The following is a 23363-nucleotide window of genomic DNA, read 5'->3' on the forward strand; positions in this document are numbered from 1 at the left end:
AAAAACCCTCAAGGTGGTTGAAATTCTTGAAGCTCTTACAGAAAAGTTCATGTAAATAGGCAGTCTGTTGGGCCCATTGCACTACCAGTATGACCAGAGCTATGCACAGATTAACAGCTCCACTTTAAGATGTGAATATTGAATAGAAAGCCTCGAGACAATCCAATATGTAGAAAAATAAAATTTTGGCAGAATTCAGTTGCTGTATTGGAAAGATACATGAACAGATACAGCTATTTTTTCGCATGTACACTTTTAACAGTGCAATATGATATGTTACACAAACGTGTTTAATCATATTCTAAAATCATTTTCATGTGTATACAAAATTCTGTATAATTTAAATGTAATGGAATTTACAGCTAATATTTAAAGCATAATACAAATGGTGATTTCAAACACGTTTTTACTCTATAATAAGGAAGCACAGTTTGCTAAAAGTAGCATTTAATATAAATCACATGAATAAGGTGTTAAATTTTAATATTTTTAAACATATCTTTGCAGTTCAGCAAATGCCCTCAATGCCAATAAAACTAATTTTAAAATGCTTTTATTTTACTGTGCACTTAGGACAATCTTGACCTACCTAAAAGAATGACAAGTTTTAGACATACTTAATTCAAGTACGTCTAAATTTCTGTAAGAACTTTAGAGGAATGAGAGAATTTAATACTAAATAATATTTTTACCTGTGCAAATCTTAAGTAACTTTCATTTTATTTGGGTTTACTAGATCCAGTAACTGAAACTGAACATGAACACAGAAAGCAGCAAAATTCACATTACCTTTTGTATACCTTTTGTATACCCTTATAGCTCAGTTTACATTAATATAACTCTACAAAGTTACAAAAAGGACATCATGGATTGAAAAGGGAAACCAAAACAGGAAAAAAAAAAGAAAAAAGAAACCTGTAAGACACCAGACCAGGAAGAGAATGGGTAATATTTTCTCTTTTATTATTATTTTTTCTTTGAAGATTACCTAACATCCTCATGGTAATAACCCAAGGTACTATGTAAACAAATTTCAATGCTGCTCAAATGAATTAAAATACTCTGTTCAGCTCCTCCAATAAGTCAGAACAGTGGCACCAACTCCTTTCAACATTAAATCACATTCATCTTATTGTACATGACTCTTGTGCAAGTAGTAAAGGCTTTATTCATGACCTTGGCTACATCAGTAGAGAGGGATATATCAGCTATTTAGGTATTAAAAAAATTAAACTGACAGAAGAACAGATTCTGTCATCTCAAATACCAGCAGCATCTTTCTATATATTTAGGATACGTTTGGCCTAAGCCTTTAACACCTTTTAGAATAGCCATGCAATAAAACAAACTTGGAGATGTTTCTTAAGAGAACACAGAGCAGTTTAAACATTTTTCTGAATGATAAAGCCAAGATAAAGCAAATCCAGGCCCTTTTAAATGGCTGCAACTTTTCATACCCTTAAAGCTCTATAAAACTAGAGCCCATTAGTATATATATTTATATTTTTTATATATATATTTTAAATAAGTCTCTTGTCTGCTTTCAAAATTTATGGAGGGGTTTTTCTGGTCTTTTGGGAGGGCAATAAATAAAAGTAGAAAAGGCTGAACTGTTTTGCATATATTTGTGGAAGAACAGAGAACAATTAAACTTTTAGAGTTCCAGAAAGATCACTGTACAGAACAAAAAGCTTATATACAATTAAGTGTGCAATTTTAGTTGGCTGGGCCTTTTATTATGCAAGATATCCATTTTGACTAGAAGCTGCTTCTACTCTTGACCAAATCCCTCTGTTTCTTCAATGGCAAAAAGCAACTTCTCTTTTAGTTGTTCATAGCTTTTATATGGTGGCAAATCCAAACGATTAAAACTGAGCAGAAAAAACATAAAATTTTGTTAACTTTATCTAAATCCCATGTAGAAGTCTACAGAACTTGACTGCTATAGTAGAAGTTACAAATGTTCTGATCTAACAATTAGAAACAAATAACAATCAGCACAATCTCACTGCCTTGACATTTCTACAAGCAGTAAAACCAGATAAAGACAAATACTTAAAGAAATAAAAGACTGTTACCAGATAAAAACCCAAACCTTTGAAGACCGAAGACAGCCCAAGATTCAGAGAACTATAATACTTAGCAAAAAATATAATCATAATACTTAGAAAAAACCCTATAATACTTAGAAAATGAAAAGGAAATTTTCAGCATGAAGTTTAATATAATCCTAGTTCAATGCATCTCCAAATTTTAACAACAGTATGAACAAGCTGAACTTGGCTCCCTCCTACATATGCCTGGACATAGGTTTTTCCCCCTAAACTTTGCCCTAAAAGGCTTCTGCCAAAACTGTTTCATTCCATGTCTTCCCCCAAATTATCACAGATAAAGAGAGATGTTTAACTCTTGCAAACATCACTTAAAAAAATCTAGTAGAGAAAATGTGAAATGGAGAATACCCTAAAGTGGTTTAAAAGTACGACAAATATTATTGCCAAAGGAAAGTGTGTCCATTTTGCACACAGTATATATGAGAAACTGATCTGTGTACCTGTTGGCACCGGTTTGGGACAGGAATGCCAAGCCAATATTGGCCCATCTGAAGCCTAGGTGGGAAAAAGTATCAGCATTCTTGGCTAAGCATCCTTGTTTCGGGTATTTGCTGTGATTTCTTTCACGCTGCTTCTTCTCATGACTATACATTTTATCTTTTATAATGTTACTGCATAATAACTGTATCCAATTACTGAATGTGCCTAATACTAACAAGACTTGTTTAGGTATTTAATATTCTCTAAAATAAAGAATTAGGGAAACATCTCTTAGTCCTATGCATGAAGGATATTCTCATACTTTTGATAGATACTGACAAACTGTGTTCAGCCCAGTAGCTAAATTTAAGAATAGGGCAACTAGAAAAGTTTTCAATACTGGCATGTCAGGGCAATGAAATGAAGCTGAAGATGGAGACAGAATTGATTCAAATTAGATTTCATTTGACTTGGTCAGTGCAAGACCAGAAGAGAGAACCACTAAAGGCACAGGAAGTTTACATGTAAAAACTCACCAAGTGTGACTTCTTGGTAACCAGGTTTCCTTACCAACTTTTTCAATGCAGAATTTCTGAGGACCATTACTTCCTAGAAAAGAAGATTTTAAAAGTGTAATCTGTTCCTTTTAAGTAGCACACTTGATATATACATGACATAAGACACAACTCAGATACACCAGACAGAGCTCATGAGGTGCTACTCATCATTACATGAGTATGAACATGCTTCTCATACAAATGAGCCAATTTCCAAATAGTTTATAAATATATTCATGGGATTTCTGACATAGAAAGCCCTTCTAGATCCAAGGTGATAAACCTGAAGTTCCTGTTATCTGTACGATTGCAGGATGGTTCATTTGCAAAGGAAACAGTTACAGTATAACAACAGTTTTGGTCCCCTTTTACTTACCCATAAGTTCAGCAAATCCACCCAGTGGTAATCTGCAAGTGCCAGTGACAAACTGCAGAAGCCGCATGCGAACCTCGTTGTCTGTTTCTTTTACAAACTAGGCACAGAAATTCAAATTACTTAATAAAAATCTTTAGCTGGAGAAAAACAAAAACCCCACAAGGTGGTTGAAAAAGTATAGTTCCATTTAAAAATACACCACCTTGGCAATAGTTTGCATTTCTTGATTTTAGCAAAATTGGTTGGAGAGGGAAGACAGTGATTTCAGATTATATGCAGTGTCAACAGTGTCGAACATTAAAATGTGAAGCCTGGGAACAGCAAAAAAAAGACTCCTTATCTATTTTATTCTACACTAAAATATAAATTATGCCAATGTTTTATATGAAGGCTACTGCCATTTTGATTAAACACAGCACTAGCCTAACCATAGGCTCTGGGTATTTCAAGACTGAAATATTCCATGCGTGTGGAAGTCTCAGAGAAAACCCATCCATAACAGCTGCATCACTTTGTACAGGAATTCACAGGGAAGGGGAGAAGAAGAAGAGAGGGGACACAGAGAACATGTCAGTAAGAGAGGAGGCATTGATACACCTAAAATTTTGACTCAGAAAAACTTGCATATAAATGTTGATATCATATCCAAGTTACTTAAACTTCTGGTTAAGATCCTTTCAGTATCAATAATTTAAAGAGAGATATCAGATCTTACAATATAAACAAGCTAGGAAGTAATTGATTTGCATCATTTTCCTATAGCAACTTAGTCAAAAGCATCTCTAAAACGGTGATTTATCACAAGATAGAAACTGCCTGGCTCTGACTTCTCTTTAGAAAACTTCATAGAAACTGTGAGCCTGAATAGCATTTTGGAGTGTTTTTCCTTGGCCAACTTCATTAAAATTAGTTATAATTAGTCAGTGCTAGACCAAAATAGTTAATATGACAATAATTATAAATAATATGCAGCATTTTAGATCATCAAATCATAGAATGGTTTTAGTTGGAAGGGATCTTAAAGGTCATCCAGTTCCAACTCCCCTGCCATGAGCAGGGAACCTTCCATTAGACCAGGTTGCTCAGAGCTCCATTCAGCCTGGCCTTGAACACCTGCAGGAATGGGGCATCCACAGCTTCTCTGGACAAGCTGTCCCAGTGCCTCACCAGGCTCACAGCAAAGAAATTCCTAATCTAAACCTACCCTCTTTAAGTTTGAATCCATTGCCCCTTGTCGTGTCACTACATACTCTTGTAAAAGTCCCTTTCTGTCTTTCTTGTAGGCTCCCTTCACATACTAGAAGGTGAAGATGTACAGGTCAACTACACATAGGAACATTTAGAAGGTAGATCACTGTTAAGAATACAAAAAACTCATTGTATTATCAGCAAGGACAAGATACAGAAAAAATATCCATGACCCAGCATCTAAAATGTAATGTATATATCTATCTGCCATTTCTCACCCTAAAGTATGCTCCCTAAAGACCAGTAATCCTCCTTTCCTTCTCTGAAAAGAAAAAAGAAAGGAAGCCCTAAGAACCCTCATTTGGATGGCATCCCTCCTCTCCACGTCATTTGTGTTACAGAACAAAACAAAGAAGTCAGAAATTTTACTGCTCAACACACCTGCCAGAACCATATGATCTGCTTGCTATTCCTTGTATAATGACGATAAACAGTGTTCCTCTGCCAGTCTGCTAAATCAACTTCTTGCATACCACAGAGCATAACCTAGAAAAGAGAATGATTACTTCACATTAAACACATAAATTAAGAGTATTTTCTATCTTGTATGAAACATGGTAACAAAAATGGAAGTTCTTGCTTTGAAAAAAGGACTGGTAATTTTTTCATTTTACTCCACAGTTAGGTTTTTCTTTATCCTAAGTTTAGAGAACTTCTCCAAATTTGTTTATGTATTTAAGTGGTCTGAAAGACTGAATACCAGAAACTTGGTATCTTCCAACTAATAATTCATTAATAAAAGATATTACCTTCCCCTTAAAAGTAATTTTTATATTGAAGAGGATATTTCCCCTCTCATTAAAACTTTGCCTTATATTCCAAGATGATGGTGATTACAATGCTGCTACTGCTACTACTAGTAAAGATAAAACACACTGCAAAAGTATTCATTACAAGAGACAAGGAAAACTGAAAGTTCTAAAGGCAAAGCCTCCTATAAAACTCAATGCTAAATAAGATTGATCAAAGTCCTTTCTCAGAAAAGGCCTCCCATTTCACTTGGGAAGCTTTCAGAAAACTGCTGATTATATACAGGGAACCTTGGCAGGTCTCACAGAAATAAATAAGCACAGCAGTACAGACCCTTTTGTCCCTGCTCCAAATCACAACCTCAAGAGTGAACACAGGCCAGGTCGATTGCTAAGTAAACATGGTGCATGCAAGTAATTCCTGTTATCAGCCCTATGGCTACATCCTGAGGATCTGCAAATTTCAGTTTCAAACCTTGTTGGTTCCTCCACTTTTCTGTCCTTAAACGTAAGAACCCCAGAACCTATCCTAAATTCTGTATGTGATACTAAGCGATCGTTATACACCAGAATCAAGTTCTGTGTCATCTGTTACGCGGTGATTCTACCCATCTACCACAGAGGGAAAGGTTTTCTGTGACTTAACAGATGCATCAGTGATCTCACAAAACATTGATTCAATAGTAATGGCTTTTCATCATGATTTAATCCCAATGCTCCTATTAAGTTCTCCATGTTCCAGAATCCACCAAATGCAGCATGCACAGAGAGAGAATTAAGCTGACCTATCCGTTTAGTCAATCCATATGTATTACCTTTGCAAAAGGTAAAAATGTTGAACAGAAAACCTCACCTCCAGTTCCTTTTCGTCAAAATAGTGTAACCACTGTAGAGGAACTACTTCATTAAAACCATCAAGAAAAGCTTTGGTTTGTTCTCTAACTCCCCGAGAAAATCGCCACTCTGCCATTAGCCTGGGATGGAACAAAATCAAAGGTGAATTAAACATCAATCAGCATTCAAGGTGAAGTCCAAACATGATTGTGTGTGTGTTCCCACGAGGTAACACTCCCTCAAATTTTACTTCTTACACTGTATGATTCCATTAACTATAAAGAACCTAACATACTAATGTTATCACAAATCTCCAAACTCAGATAACAATGAAAGTAGCAAGATGTACTTAGATTACTGTTCCAGTTTAGAAAAAAAAGAAAATTATTATTAACCTTTCATTAATTCAGCAGCCTTTTCATTAAAATAATGCTACTTGGGCATTATGACTTTGTTATGAAAAAATTTTGATTTAGCTTAAAAAATGCATAATCCTAGTATTTCAATGGTAGAAAAGAAAAATTTCCATGGATTTTCAAATATTCTCTTACAAAAAACACCATGTAAGCAGAGAATAGTAAGAAATACTGTTTCTTATAATACTTAAAACTATCATTGCCCAATACTTCTAGCATAAGACTACTTCCAGCTTCAACAAACAGAAGTAATTTTCTGTTCTGAGCTCATTGACACTAAGATTTGGAGGAAGAGGTAATGTGTTCAAAGTTTCAACTAAAATGATCAAGCCACTTCTGAATAATAATAATAAAAAAAATTTAAAAATAAGACAAGAAATATATTTTTATATATATACAAACTATTTCTCTGACAAACTAAAGACCACTAATTTAAGTGGAAACTTTATGAGCAGCACTGGACATACACTGAATCACAGAAAAGGATCTGTGTACACCTGCTTTTCAGATCACTGAATAGATGGATCAGAAACATATGTTCCAAAAAAGAAAGACAGTGATAAAATTAGGAAATACACCATTCTGAATTTCGGTTGCCACACTGACAGCAAAGTTCTGAATGATTTTAGAATCTTCTGTCAAATACATGTCTTTCCCTCCACCTGGATTTGTCACCTGCAGTTACCAAAAACAGGCTTGCTCATTTTCAGTTTGACCTGTTCTCTCATTGTACATCTAAGAGCATCACAGGTCATCTTCTCTCCACATGGTCTCTTTTTGTACTAACAGATCATATGTATCAAGAAAGCAACATGTACCAAAATACTGTTTCAATAACAGTCACAAGAATTACATAGTAACATGGGAAGGAAAAAAACAAAAGCAACATTGTGTCAAAAAAGACTAGAGCAACAGCAGAAACATGGAACACTTTTTTTCAGCATCTACATCTTCCTACCCAATATATTCTTCTTTGTTCTCCTCAGTTACCAAGATATTTGAACCTCCTGATTTCAGCTCATGAGAGGTTACTTTTCCTAAGAGCTCCATATCGACACAAAAGTACATTTCCAAGTTACACTCTTCGATGTTATTATCCCTGGATAAAAAGAAAAAAAAATAGTGCAATAAATTTTATATAAACGAAAAAATCCATAAAATATCACACACACAAAAAATAAACTACAAACCTTATCCAAATTAGGGAGTTGTAAAATTCAGTATCAATAGATTCTAGATCCTTAATAGTAAGTTTTTTGCTCAGCATTCGTTTGTAGAAAGGCAGAGAAAAACCAGTGTCAATAAATTTCCCATGAAACAATGCCTGTTGAACAGAAAAAGTCTGTTTAGCTTCTATTGAACTTTTATTGAAGTGTTTCTGGACTTGAAGTCTTTTTTTCCTTTCTCCTTCAAATAACACAAAGCACCAAATAGCAGTAGCAGTTTGGTATTTAAAAAGTACAAAACATTACATTAAATGGGAAGCAAAAAAAATATTTGACAAAATTTATCCAAGCATATGTTATTACAATTTAGAAATTCTTTGATTAAAAAAAACCCTTCTCATAAAAGGATTTCATCCTTTCTTCACTTTATTATGTGAATAAGCATAATTGCCAAGTGTTATTTAATCCTACCTGATCATAATATTTGATTCTACTTGGTACTACTGCCATTTTTTACTACATACATACATCCAGCAAAATCATCCTTTACAGAATGCTACTGCAGCTTGTAAGAAAGAGCTCTGGGAACCACATTTTTTATAGGTGAGTAACAGAACTGAGAAATTAGGTTCTCCATGAAACTGAAAAAAAACAACCCAAAACATGGTCACACTTGTCTCATCACACATGCACATAGGTATAAGTTAATTTCTACTACTGAAGCACAGCACTACACACACACACACATACACACACACGCAGTGGTAACCTCTACACTGACTCAGTGCATCTGAGAGCTAATGGAGCACAGCTATCATCCTAAACATAGGCCATGGATGGCATTCATTGTTCCTCTTTCCTCACAGCTGAAATTCTATGAGCAGAAGAGCCAATTAACAGCCCATTTCCTCTAGGCTCCATCTTTTTTCCTGATCTTATTTCCCCCCTAAGGCTTAGTCTACCATGCATTTTCTTCTGCTTTAGGAGAACTTAAAGAGGCTCTCTCGGAGGTCTTTATTTATTTGTTTATTTATCTATTTATTTATTTATAAACTAGTCTCTACGTCTTACAGTAGAGTGAGCTGATAGAAACTGAAAAATTCAATGTCAAGTGCAGCATCTAGGCATATGATTTGCTCATTTTTGCAAAGGTAAGCTCTTAAAATCATCTCATTTAATGTGTATGATAACAGCAAAATATAAAAGGTGCCTCAGCCAACTTCATTTAACAGGTTTTTGTTACAGAGTAAGATGTGTATTCTTTGTGTTTAATCCTGTTTCAGTTGAAAACCTCTGTGGTGACTTCAGTACGTAAAACTAAAAGAAGTTACAACTATTTTAGAACTATGAGAAGGTCAGAAACTGCAACTGCACCTAAAAAGCCTATCTAGACTCCTTAAAATGGTTCTCAGTTACATTACTACCTGAGCTATTTTAAGCCACTGGAGGGTATCCCAGGAAGCACTGCAGAAAGTAGCATCTAGTATAAACCATGACTACACTCAAACCTTGAAACAGACCACATTAGGCAGCATTCCACAGCTCTCTCTCTTGTCCAGCTGAGAGAATTTAAAATGCAAGCACATATATACTTCAGGAAATAAAAGTTTGTCTTTTAATTCCACTAATTAGTTTAATTAAATTCTCTACTATGATTTGTATTGTTATGAATTAGTTTTCCTAAAGTTAACATTTCAAGTATGGATTTATCTTACACACAAGATCAAAAATCACCAACTAAAAGAAACAAAATCTGGCTCTAGCACCTAACTGGCTATATCACATATTCCTGCTAAATGGCATTCTAACTTGCTGAGGGTTCTAAAAGTAAGAAAAAAGTTGGCAGCCGATTGAAAGCATTAACCCAAAGAGATAAATTGTCATGACAGCACAGAAATGGTGAACTCAGCCATAAAATTCTTGGAAGCAGAGGTGTTACTGTCAAAACTGAATAAATATCTCAGAAAGCATCTATAAGAAAAGCAAAACCAAGAAACAGCCCAAACCTAAATTATTATAAGTCTGATAATATTTTTTCATTTATGTTACACTTGGCTTGTATTTATTCTAATTTCATACAAAAAGACTGAACAAAAAAGACAACATTCTCTTCAATATGAAAATGTACTTTTATCTACTCTTTTTGGTTTCACTATTCACCATGTTCAGGGATGTTGAGGTAGCTGAGGACTACCTGTAGACATGATGATTATGTGGAAAGATGACTGTATCACTACATGGAAAGAAAGAAATGTAACAGAACAAGAGTCACTATAGAAAACCGACACAGTGACACCAGAAGTGACACAACATGCCTCCCCAACTTCTAATTTACAAGACTAGATGGCAGAGAACCAGCTCCCTAACAGCTTCTGTTCTCCTCAGTATTTGACTTTTGTTTCCAAGCATGTACATTTAAAAAAAGGCTCAGTGTACTCTGCATTCTAATTTTTTCAAATACAGTAAGGTATACCAAGTCTAACTGAGGAGCCTTTTTCACAAAATACTAGTCACATTTTTCAGAGCATCAGTATTCAGACACTCAATCAAACAGTGGTTTGCATGAAGCACACACATCCAATTGATGAAAATAAAATATTATATTGAATGTCATATTAATTTTCATCACTCTCCCAGGAGACATAAATGCATAAGAGACTTAACTCTCAGGGAATATTTTGGCTCAATAACCTTATATGCTTTTAATCTTCCATTTCTGAGAGATTAATATAACCTTTAATAACTGTAAAAACAAATACTATTCAGGAATAAATGTATAGCTACAGCAAATATAAAACCTTAAAAATCTAACCTACCATGGCAATAAAGCGCCCAATGAAACAGAAATATGAAAGATGGTCAGGATTGATTGTTGATGCTGGATTTATCTGCAGGCAATAGTTGCTCTTGCCAGCATACTCAAATAGGCAGTACATAGGGTTCAGTACTTCATGGGAAAGCAAGAAAAACCATTCTCTAAGGAAAAAAAAACATGTATACACATAAAAACCATCAAATACAGATGTTTATCATCATTCCCCTTAGGTAACTAGCAAAATGGTCAAAATATATGCAAACTTTCAAAAATAATATAAACAGTGTTGTATTAGAATCACAGAATAATATGTGGTATTATATACTTCTTAAATATAAAAAATTCATTATCAAGAACAATAATGTTAGAAAATCATGGGTTTCAAAGTTTAGAAATGATAGGCTGTCACCTTGAACACACTCTCAGAGAACAGGTTTTAGATGCCTATTAGTAATACTTTTTCTTACAGTCCTCGCCTCAACCAGTACACAGCATTTATCCTCCTCATGCCTGCTTTACTGTCTACAACTCAAATTTTTATTCAAAAAAATCACAGATTATTCCAAGCTTATTATAAACAATTTAGATCAAACAAAACAAAACAAATAAGCCTAAACCTCAGTACACCTTATTTGGTTTCCCAATCTGACACTGAGTTACTGTGGTTTAACAAATTACCATGCATTAGTTAAGCCTGCAGAACACAACAGTGTGAAAATGTCTTTGTTGAGATTAAATGAATACATGTTATTCGCCACTTTAACAGTTTCCAGCTCAGCTAATCTGAAATAATACCAGAATCTGGTATTTAGAGTTCAGATAGCTGATTTTTATATTTGTTGCTTTATAATATTTATATGTAATCAGAGATCTCAGAAGCAGTCATATATTCTCAGGAATTTTTGTATCAGGCACTAAGTGTTCAGTACTAAACAGCCAGGCTTAGGGAAAACCTATAAAAAAAGCTAGAAGTCTATCCTATAATAATTGCAGGGAATGAATTCCATTCTAACTACCTTTCAGCTGTCACATTTGAAAGGCATCTTTTCTACTCCTGTATTTACTTGAGATTAGGGAATAGAAATGAGATTTGCTGGAAAGTTTCTCCTAACAGTTCTATGAAACTCAAGTCATGGATCATGATTTGCTATGATACATTTCCAACTCAAAGGCTAAGAAGAAAGAGTAAACAGAGAAAGGCAGCCAGGATATGATAACCCTAACAGGGTTCTGTGTATCTTTCAATAAGTATGAGAATGTTGTACAGCATTCCGTGCAAGTTTTATACTAAGACAATTATATTAACTATATAAAAGTGTAAAATTTAATAGGCATTTAAATTAGAACAAAGTCAGATAACAAGGGAGGAATTAAATAAATCAGTCATCAACAAAAAGTTTGGAGAAGCAAAGAATTTTTCACATCAACAGCTAAAACTTGCCACAAGACACAGTGTCAGATTGGTCCTCCTAAATGCAAGGTAAAGTCTGAAGGGAGCACTGAGTCTAGCCTGCTGCAAGACAGCTGATAAATCAGGGCATCAGCTTTTTATATTTGTATTAATGCAGTAGTAGTCAGTACATGAACATTTACTCAGTGTCATTTAAAAATTCTCAGCTCAAGTCACAATGAGATCCTTGCTGCTTCTCAGTACCACATAAAAAATCTTGGGCAAGACTTAACTAACTATGAAACTATACTACTTATGTATTTGTTATTTATCTATTTATTCTGCTACTTTCTGTGACTAACATACTTTGGTTAAATTATTTTAACATCACTTCTTTGGAATACTTAGTTTCTATGGAACAGACTACTTGAACTCGCCCGGTTCCCATCCTATGCCTAGGGACATCATAGTAGGGACACCAACCAAACAAAACCCACGTAAAGCAAAAACTGAATTCCTCCCTGCAGTCACTTCCAAAAAGCCTATCAGATACTGTAATTCAGAAGCATAACACCTCACATATCCAAAGAAGCTAAACCTTCAGAGGCAAGCTTCCTTTTATAAATATTATATATTTTCACTGAATTTCATTTTAACACAGTGAGCTACATAAAACCAGAACAAAACCAAAACAGAACACCTTTACATTAAAAAATCCCAACCTAACAGGAAAAATTCTATCATCTATAACCACTTCCAATTCCCTGCATCTACAGTAGTACTGAAATTTTCATCCTAAAAGTATCATTTCAGTCTGAAAGTAACTGGCAGCAGTAGTGAGTGGTTGTATTCTATGTGGTCAAGAGATGAAACATACTTTGTCTACGGTTTTCTTGTTATCAGATTTTTCCCTCTGAGTTCCACTTCAGATCTTAGAAAAGCCAGCAGTTCAACTGGTTTGCATTCCTGTGGAGCCTACATTGTCTGTCTGCTCTTACTTCATGCCTGCACTACTCTCCTATTGTTTATACCCTTTCTACTAATAACAGCCCCAATCTGGTGTTCACTTATTTTTTTCCAAATAAGCAGAACATTTTTCCACAGTCCCTACTTCTAGGAAAATGGAACTTTCTGATAGAAAGTTTCTGAAATAACTCAGTCCAGAGCAATTAACTGGCATTAAAAAAATCCAATTTTTACATCAATCTTTGTCAAAGAACTGAACAACTGACACCACAGTTTTAGCAATGCAAGGTTATAACCCATAACAATAGACAGTGCTGCCAGTTCCACCTTCTTAATACATTTAGGAGAACTAAAAAGGTACCCAGGGTCAGACTGCAAGAGAAATCAAGGTTAGAGTGCTATTAAAAAAAAATAAAAATTATTTTAAACAAATTTCTTTTACCTTGCCAAGCCACCATAATCCAATCCTTCTTCTCCTCTGAATATAACATATAGTCTTCTCCTCAAATCATAGGGTTTTAATGCCATAATCTATTAAAAAAAAACCCACAAAAATAATTAATAAGTTATAAACTATGAATTGTCACTACATCACTCATTCAGATTTAATTTTATTTTGATACAGAAATGCTATATATGACAAATGTTACACAGGTTTGACAAGTAATTAGACCATCTCATGGAAAATGCAATCAATGAACTACACACAAAAATACCAAATTGGACTTAAAATCCTTTAACAACAGACTGCTAGCAAGTGGGAGAGAATATCTGGAAAGTACTCCTATATGGTGTCCTGTTCTTACACTCTTCCTAAGGCAGTCATTATTAAAGGAAAATAGGCAAAAAGGCACCTCATCTGATATATATGATTTTTGGTTTTAGGCAAATCACTTAAAGAAGTAATTTAATCCAGAATAAGTGTAATACGCTTTCATTAATATATGCTCTTTACTTATATAGAATCCCTCCCAGAAGGTTTTGATGTGGTGACAGCAGCAAGAATTTCCATTGTTACAGAGAAAGGAGGAATATAATACATTGGCTGCAGACTGTAAGAGATTAAGAACTGTAAGCTTCAATTACAGATTTAACCTTTGAAAGACAAAGCAGAACACCAGTTCTAACTGGAGAAAGCAACATATTGTAACGTATCTAGCCACACACAGGAATCAGAAAAGCAAATCTGATGTGGCTGATACAGTAGGCAATGTGGTTAAGCTATGGAACTCATTACCACAGGAAGCTGTAGATGCAAAAAGTTCACAAGAGGAACACAGACAAGCTCATTGAAGAGAAGTCCCTTGAGAATTATTAAAATACTCAGAAACCACATCAAGCTTGAGAGGCATTTCAACTGTAAACAGTTGGAAGCTGAAAGATCATTTGGTAAAAATATTATATACAATACTTCTGTTCTTACAGTCCTACCGAAGAATTTCTCACTGGCTAATACCAGAGGAAGATTACTAAGCCTAAAGGACCATTAGTCTGAACTGGCTATGAGCATTTTTGTCTTGATAAACAAACACAGTAATTTTTGCAGGCTTACTTGCTGGAAGGAATCCTCAAACAAAGTCTGTCTGGATACATTGATTTTCACATGACTTGGCAGCGCATTGGACTGTAATCATAAGGCAATAACATTAAAAGGCAGTATATATAAATGTAAACTCATGTAGTTTCAATAAGTAAATAATTACTAAATCAGTACCTGACACAAGTAACGGAAATGAGCAAGTTTCCACCTAAAGCTACGCTCGTAAGCAATCTGTGGCCCTTTATTTCTGTAAGGAAATATATTTGAGAGACATTAACCACAGAGATATCAAATAGTACTTTCAATGCTAAACAACAGCATGTAGATATCAAAAATACACAAAGATTTTTATTGCAAGATGCAATCAGAAACAAAATGTAGCTGATGGTTTGGTATGCCAAAACCACACCTTTGGTATGCCAAACCATCAAAGGTGGAAGGGTCCTTTCCACCACCCCTTCCCCTTTTTGGTTTGGGTTTTTTTTTTTTTTTTTTTTTGGTTTAAGATGTAAATCAATTTACTAAATTGAGAAACTTGGAGCTCAAGAGCATATCAAATCCCTATTAAACTTGTAAAAATTACAAGTCACCTAAAGGAGAGACACCATCTTCACTGAGAGAAAGACAACTAAGTTAGGCTTCATAAATTCAGCTGCTTGTGGAACTATGAAGGACTTTCTAGTGCAACACTATAGGTTCTTTGAATGAAAGGTCATCAACATGTCATCAGAAGCCCTACCCTACATAAAAGACATAAAGACAGCCACTACAGGTTGGGTCAATACTTCTAACTAAACTAATTTAAAGTTTTTTATGCAAACTTTTTAAGAAGTATTCAGTACTACTTTGTTTAGACATTTCGTTGCTAGAGTGTGTATAATTATAAGCAATATTCATAATGATCATTTGTTGTTTCTCTAAAAAGTATAACTGTTACTTCCATTAGTTCAATATTCAAGCTTACCCCACTTCCCCTCCCTATTTATAAAATGATTATAATCTTGGTATTCGAAAAGTGTATAAAAACTATTGAACATCAGAGCAGTACAGCAAAGGGTGTCATAAATAAACTGACAATTAAAGCTTAAAAAAAGATTAAATTTATATAACAAGAATTTGTTCACAATTTTGTGTGTAATTCCAGCTAAAGCTGTAGATTGTTTTATAGTATGAGAAAACTTCACTATTAAACTATAACAAGGTAAAACCATTCAAAAATATATTTAGTTTCTCACTTACACAGAAGATTTCCCAGTACGAGGATCATTGAATGTGGTCGTTCTTGTATTATGATCAACAAAGTATCTGACACCTTCTCTGGTATATCTGATTTCCCAGCCCTCTGGAAGAGGGTCCTCATTTTGTAAACTGCAGAAGAAATTTCAGACAGTGAGGTTTCTCCCACATCAGGATAAAAAAGAATTAAGCATGATCTTTTTTATATACACACCTACCCTTGGGTTCGAGGGTCTTCCCACTGTGTTGTCTTTGTGTTATGATTTACAAAATACACCCTATCATTTGAATCCACTCTCCTTTCTAAGGGAGAAAAAAAAAAAAAAGAAAAGAAAAAAGCCAGTATAAAACAATTGCATTCCAAATTTCTGTAACTGTCACTTCCTGAAATCAACAGCTAATTAACTTACCCCAACCTGGTGGTAAAGGCCCAAGTGGATCATTTTCTGCTGACAACATCGAAGCCTATTTAAAAACAAGAGGACTTTCTGTTAGGCCAAATATTATTCCTATTTTTTTCTTAAAGTGTTTTAAAATTATTGCTAGTTCTGCAAACTATTCATTCTGGGAAAAAAAAATCATGTAATTTTTAATCTGGTTTTGCAAAGAAACATAGATTATATGATAAGATATGATTTGCACACTTGCCTCCACTGTTTCCAACTCAATGTATCCCTTTCCCTTCCTACAGCAAACTTGAGAGGCAAGGTCTCACAAAGAGGTACAGTTCATCGAAGGTTTGCGGAAACATGTATCAGCAGATAAGCACAATGCTGTTGCTTAAGAACACGTTTTACCATAATAAACATTTGCAAGCACAGAGAATACTGCCAACATAAGGGGTTTTGCTTCCTCAATACACGATGACTTCTCTGGATGTTTGGCTATTTTCAGACTTTGTCATTTTTTGAAAATGCGGCTGCATTTGTTAAAATATGCTGATGGGTAAAATTATACTAACATATGGTAAGGTTAAAAGGAAAAAAAAAAAGAAAAAAACGGATTAGGTTATTATGTAAAACCACGCTAAGCTCATAATATACTGTAACCTTGTAGAAGTCCCCCAGTAGCTCCCAAAAATACAAACCATAGGGAAAAAAACCAAAAGGCAGAAATCCCACAGACTGTAGGATCCATGCTCTGATTTATAAATAAAAGCATCCACCCCTAAAGTTTTGTAGACACAAAATTTTTTCATGTGTATGTGCAGAATGGAATTTTGATATATGGGAACCAAAGAGTATCTTAGGAACACCTTGCTACTAATACTGCTTTATAGCATTTGCAGTACAAAAAGTCAAATCCACTTAGGGGTTTACAACAGCAAATTCAGGCAAAACAAATCTATGATATTTTTTCTGTGAAAGAGAAACAGAGCAAGGATCAGAAGGAAATGCATTAGTTACACTCAAAATCAAGCTGCGTATTTGTTCCAGCCACCAGCTACTACATGTGAACAGAGAATTATCATTACCTCAGCAGCAAATTCAGTTAACCTTTTCTGCTTTTGAGACTACACAATCACAATGACCCTCTAACCAAAGACTTCTCTGTGGTGAGTATAAAAAAAAGAACAGTGCACAAAAGCAAAATGCCAAATAACTGAACAGTGGTACAATTTAGAGATTTCCAACCTTCTTAATAGGCCCAAGGATTTGTGTGTGGCTGCTGGCCACACACAGCTGTATATCTAACAGAACACACTGAAATAGTAGGCAGTGGCATGGGGTGAGGCAGATTCAATACTGAAAGGACTACAATAAATTAATCCAGGTAAAAATGAAAGTAACTAAAATAACTACAGCCTATCTACTCTTCTTCCTTTACATAATTTAGCTTTAACCACTCAAGGTGATTGAAACATTCTCTTACTCACTGAAAATATTCATCTACTTTTTCCCCAAAAATAAAATACAATCTCAGTCATAAACTGCTATATAGGCAGAGTCCTGATATGTCACCAGAGGACGAAAAGTTAGCTAGAGTCTGACCCTAACTATTCTAGAAGAAAAGTATACAGAAACGCTAAAGTAAAAAACACTTTTTTAAATATAATTTCAATTTTTTTCCCCCCCAACAAACTGTGAGTTCTATCTATGCAACTGATATAATACTTAGAAAACAGAATTCTAAAGAGATGCAAACAGTCACATTATCTTTTCTCTTCCTTCAAGTATATTCTGCCTCACAAACAAATCCTCATTTAATGATTCTAAGGTCAGATGGAACATTTTAAGAAATGAGTCTGTGGTTTTCAGTAAGAGTTATCATTTAATGAAGGAAGAAACATAATTTAATTTTAAAAATGTATTGTTCCCTAAAAGAATAAATCCAGCTCAAAAAAAAACCATATTGGCATCAGGAAAAGCGGGAGTTTTCTCTTTATGCAACTGATCAAAGTAGTACACAAGTACAAAAAGTTGGTCAGGAAGAGTTCTTGGCTGGATGTGTTCCAGAGGTGATTCTCGGATTTGCATTGAAAGTTACCAATGCGTATAAGTACCTGAAGGAGGGTGCAAAAAGGATGGAGCCAGGCTTTTTTCACTGGGGTACAGTGGCAAGACCAGAAGCAATGGGCACACACTGAAACACAGAAGTTCACTCCGAACATCTGGAACCACTTTTTACTGTGAGGGTGACAGCACTGGTAAAGGTTTCCAGAGAGGCTGTGGAGTCTCTATCCTTGGAGATATTTACAAGACATCTGGACACAGTCCTGGACAGCTGGCTGTAGGTGCCCTTGTCTGAGCAGGGACACTGGACCAAATAACATTCAGAGGTCCCTTCCAGCCTTGACCATTCTATCTTTCTCTAATTGCATAAGACAAATTGACTTTGATGCAGAGCTCCAGGAGTTAATTAGTGGTGATGCATGTTTCTGCTATTGCTAGTGACAAGATACAATGTCCAATTAGATAATGAGAGGCTGGGAACTCTTAAATGTAAGAATACTGCAGCATCCTTTACTTCAGAGGTGTACGTGAATAAAATCCATCAAATTCAAAGCTAGATCTGCAAGTGCATAGAGTCCTATTCCAATGAAACTGTTTTAGACTTGTACTTCAATGGTTTCTTCTTTAAAACACTCCAGCTTTACTACATATCACTTACAAAGTCTCGGGGATTGGATCATTTTTTAAGAGGCCAAGCACAATTGTTAAAGTGCACTGTTTAGAGTGACAGTGACATGCAGGCACCATCATTCTTAACCCTGAAAAAACAACTATCCTATTTATCCAATCACAGATGGGAAAATCTGGCTCAAGAAACATCCTCTTTGAAGCTACTCATATTTTCTTCAGGCAGAAGTGAGCAACTATTTGAGAGAAATGGAAAACCATGTAAGAAATTCCAGAGCTGAACCAGACGCATAAGCTTCAAAAGTAAGCTCAAAGTAAAAGAATTGCCACTTGTATTACTGAATGACTCCTAATCATTAAAAGAGTTTTGAAGGCCATTTAATGTTCAAAATGTCCATAACTCAGCCTTTATGTTCCTTTTCAGTTTAAGGGACTGCTTTATTTTTACCTTTTATTACTGTAATGAAAAATCTTAAGTAAAATGCAGTACATAAAACTCCATTAGGGAACAGACTCAGAAGGGAGTACTTTCTGCCCTTGTAGACAATTTTTGTTAGCATTTTTCAAAAGAATCAGAATCTGAATTACTGATGCTGAACGTCTCATAACACATCTGGTTGAATAGTTATAAAATCACTTTTTCTAAAGTTAAAGAACAAAAAGTATACCTATACCTCTCTACTAATTTCTAAATTTTATGTAAAAGTTACCGAGTAGAGGTATCGTTGGTTGAATTGTTGCATAGCTCCCTGCAGTTGATTCCGTTGAGATTGCCACTGCTCAAAGTTCCTGACTGATTCCATTGTTGGTCGCTGCCATGTTGTCGTTCTGGTGTTGTGGTCCACATAGTAAACTCTCCCACGATCATCAACTCTTCTTTCCCAGCTTTCAGGAAACGCAAATGTTAACAGCTAAATTTTTCAGTAATGTTACTAGCTGATATTCTTTTTATGCTTAAATTCCTAGGCAGTGCTTGAATGAATCACAGGCATGATTTAAATTTCTAAAGGTCACAAAAGTACTCCCCAACTTAATTGGTAGAAGAACAACTACACAAAGTACATACTTCAAGCAGTAGCATGCCCAGCTCTCTGTCACTGCATTTTTAACTTTGTAAATTTCTGTGACTGCAAGTAATGTTGGCAGATTCCACAGAAAACACTTTGCTGGGAAATCTGAGGTTTGGAATCAGGGCACTACACTTAGTGGCACCACCTAAATAAAGGTAGTCATATGTGCATTATTTTATGTTTAAGTTTTAAAGGAAGAACAAAATACTTTAGTAGCTGAATTTGAACAAGTAATCAGAACAAGTGACATATACAGTACCAACATTCCTATAACAATAGCTACAATTAATATAATTCCACATTAAATGAAAGTTAGAATTTCTTATTATATGATGCACAATACAGTTTTCATGAGCTGCTGTTTGTGTCCTGCAACAAACAAATAAAAAAATAGTATATTTATCATACTGAATTCAAAAATGTCCACATTACCCAGGAGGTAAGGGCTGTGGTCTTTCCCACGTTGTAGTTCGTGTGTTGTGATCAACATAATAGGTTCTACCATGAGGATCCTTTCTTTGCTCCCACCTTCAAGACAAAGAGACTTTCACATAAATCAAGGTGAAAATACTTCCTTGGGACATCCCATTAAGACAAAAAAGTACCTTGGTATTGAATGAAAATATCAGGATCCAAAATTCTTTCTAGAATTCTGAAGAAAATTCACACTAGAATATATATCAGTTACTTCCTATTGAACTGATATCATCATAAAGACTTCTTCAAAGAACTTGGCACATAAAATGAGTATACATCAATATTCACAAGCATTTTCAAGTTATATTTAAGCTATCTGAGAACAAAGTAATTAATTACCTGCTCAATACTTGGATGATAAAATAACCTCATTCAAAAAGTGCTTAGAGATGCATTCTTTGCATTTCCAAGTTCATGCCTCTCTCAAAAAAAGAGGGAGTTTACATCTTGAAGCTCTGTTCCCTATATCCAACAAACAACAGCATCTTTCAGAGTGAGCCTGAAGTGTGTGCTATCAGATGGTTTTCCTGTGTTTCTATTTCCTGTCCTGGTAATCCCTGGGGATTATTTCTTCTGTTTAAGTTTTGCAAAGCAAATTTACCTTGAAGATGGAGCTAGGACCAAACATTATCAAGAACTACAGTTTCATGATGCTGAGAACTACCATAATGCAATAAAAAATCTGCAGTTGATACATGATATATGTTTGGTTTTCTTACATATATACATAATTAGTTCCTCAAAACACAGGCAGAACACCTTGCCTCCTTCTCACTGGTCTGGGTGTGCATTTCCTCACTATTACAGTGTTTCCTATAAAACTCCTGCAAAATGTTTTCTGCAGTTTAAGAGGTTACATGTTAAGATTTCAAGAAGAGAAGAGAGGAGAGGAGAAGCACCATTTTACAGAGTTACTACGGCTAGACATAATGGAGACTCAATTCGGCCGTGGGGTGGAGTGGAGAGGGGCATGGGGAACCACAAAAAAAAAACACACATGGAAACGTGATCAGGGAGGAACAATGAAAAAATGCATTTGGCCATAGTGTGTACCATGCCTGGAACTCATGATCCTGTCCTCAATGGGAAAGCATATAATTAATTAAAAAAAAAGTGTGTGAAGGGGGGATACCCACAGGAGTTCCCACCTATAAAAAGTTTCCATTGTCAGAGCGTCTGAAAGTTAAAAACAAGGTAACTCTTCCCCAACAATTTATATATAAAAATATATTTCTATATTTTTAAATGTTTGTTTTCATGTTTATCTAACTGCAGAAACTCAAGTGAAGTGTCACTAATAATTACTGAACCTTCTTCACAGGGAGCAGGTACACGAGAGGCTCTCTGAAAGATCAGCTACAATGACACAAGGTGTACACAGTCTGGGTTAAGAAACAATTTCTGGGATCATAAAATGCTAAATAGTTAATATTTACAATATTATGGAAATGTCAGTATTTCCAATTAGTTACTGAAGATATTTTTTCACCCAAACATGAAAGCATCTATAAAAAAATGTTAAGTTATATATATATATATATATACACACACTTGAGTATGTACTATATTTTCATTTTTAATTTTGTATTTAAGACTATAGAAGAGGTTTCTAACAGTCTAGTAAAATTAAAATATTCTAGCTATCCTTACACAAGAAGCATCTAAGAGGATTTATAAACTAGTTTAATGATTTTCACTTCTCTGTGTTTTGGTTCCTACAACATTCTCACAGTTTAGGTAATAAAAGAGTAACAAATTACAGCCCAAATAAGTTTGAATATATGAAATGAAAAGTCTTCACATCCATAATGCCCAAGAGTTTGTCTACTGAGATCACAATACCATCTCAGCAAACCAGTTATCAGCTGTTACTTTCTGGGACAAGAGTAGCCAGTTATAGCATCAGCACAAATCCCATTTTAGATCAAATAACCCTGTCTCAGCCATCTGACCTGCATTTGACAATTCCAGTATAGAATTGGTTCCTAGTGTAGAATTAAGTGTCTGTTTCTTTATACTCACATTCAGATGAAACATAATTATAGCATTAAAAACAAAATCACATACCCTGGTGGCAAAGGTTCTGTACTAGCACTACCAGGCTGCTGTCTTACAGGTTCTGCAGATGCACTTGAGGTGGAGGAGGATTCCCTTGGTTTTGCTGCATCTGCAGCTATACTGTTTCGAGCATTAGGCTGAGCACAGTCTGTTGCAGCTGTAGGTTCTAGTCCAGCAGACACAGCAGGTAATGCAGAAGTGTGGCTTTCAGAACTAGTTGCTTCTGTTGCTGACTGAGGTTCTACTGTAGTGTTAGTGCAATCTGAAGACATGGGAGCTTCGACTGAAGTCACTGGAGCCTCAGAGACAGAAGAATTACCCGCTTCAGGTGCAGAGGAGGATGACTCGCCATTAACTGAGAAACAGGAAAAAAAAACATTTGTGTACCAGAATCTGATGAGATTTATTTTTCAAATTACCAACTTTTGGAGTAAAGAAATTGGAAGGACTATGTTTTAGTTGTACCTAAATGCCACAAGCAGCACTTTGTCTAAGACGACAAAAAGTCACAACGCATCTGCCTTCAGTTAAAACTTACAGTCTGCAAGCCATTCTCTACACTTCCCTGTTAAAATAATTTCTTAGTTCCTGCATATCTTGGTCAACTCAATGTTACACTTTACTCTTGATTAGCAAGAGGCACTCATCTGCTTTCCAGAAAACAGTTTGGCTTGTTTTGAAATTCTGCACTTATATCAAGTTCAAAAAAGTATCTTGATCAGTATGACACAAAAACCAAATATTATGAGATTACTCTCTGAGATTTGGAAAACTAAGAGGCATTTCTTATGGATCATTTCTTTCCTTTTTCAGTTGACGTACAGAACCGTACAATTAACCCTACAGCTCTG

The 23363-nt window shown here is 35.1% G+C and overlaps 1 protein-coding gene across 3 annotated transcripts in view; it reads right to left on the reverse strand.

The window, feature by feature from the left end:
- Positions 1 to 697: 697 nt before the first annotated feature.
- WWP1 (WW domain containing E3 ubiquitin protein ligase 1) overlaps positions 698 to 23363 on the reverse strand; it is a 56964-nt gene continuing 34298 nt past the window's right edge. For 2 of the 3 annotated variants that reach the window (XM_027736490.2, XM_027736491.2), the window contains 17 exons: positions 22522 to 22867; positions 20410 to 20505; positions 19618 to 19792; positions 16238 to 16292; positions 16046 to 16130; positions 15831 to 15959; positions 14766 to 14838; positions 14604 to 14675; positions 13494 to 13582; positions 10697 to 10856; positions 7905 to 8038; positions 7673 to 7813; positions 6318 to 6438; positions 5097 to 5201; positions 3468 to 3564; positions 3071 to 3143; positions 1614 to 1871 (listed from right to left, as the gene is read on the reverse strand). In XM_027736490.2, coding sequence (XP_027592291.1) covers positions 1772 to 1871; positions 3071 to 3143; positions 3468 to 3564; positions 5097 to 5201; positions 6318 to 6438; positions 7673 to 7813; positions 7905 to 8038; positions 10697 to 10856; positions 13494 to 13582; positions 14604 to 14675; positions 14766 to 14838; positions 15831 to 15959; positions 16046 to 16130; positions 16238 to 16292; positions 19618 to 19792; positions 20410 to 20505; positions 22522 to 22867 — 2051 coding nt within the window. In that variant the 3' untranslated portion in view covers positions 1614 to 1771. Of the gene's footprint in view, positions 1872 to 3070; positions 3144 to 3467; positions 3565 to 5096; positions 5202 to 6317; positions 6439 to 7672; positions 7814 to 7904; positions 8039 to 10696; positions 10857 to 13493; positions 13583 to 14603; positions 14676 to 14765; positions 14839 to 15830; positions 15960 to 16045; positions 16131 to 16237; positions 16293 to 19617; positions 19793 to 20409; positions 20506 to 22521; positions 22868 to 23363 lie in introns of all 3 variants that reach the window. The other variant, XM_027736487.2, reaches the window with a different exon arrangement.

This window comes from Pipra filicauda, unplaced genomic scaffold (assembly GCF_003945595.2).
Source record: "Pipra filicauda isolate LSUMZ 115617 unplaced genomic scaffold, ASM394559v2 scaffold20_size4479445_pilon, whole genome shotgun sequence".
In the NCBI taxonomy this organism is placed as follows: Eukaryota; Metazoa; Chordata; class Aves; order Passeriformes; family Pipridae; genus Pipra; species Pipra filicauda.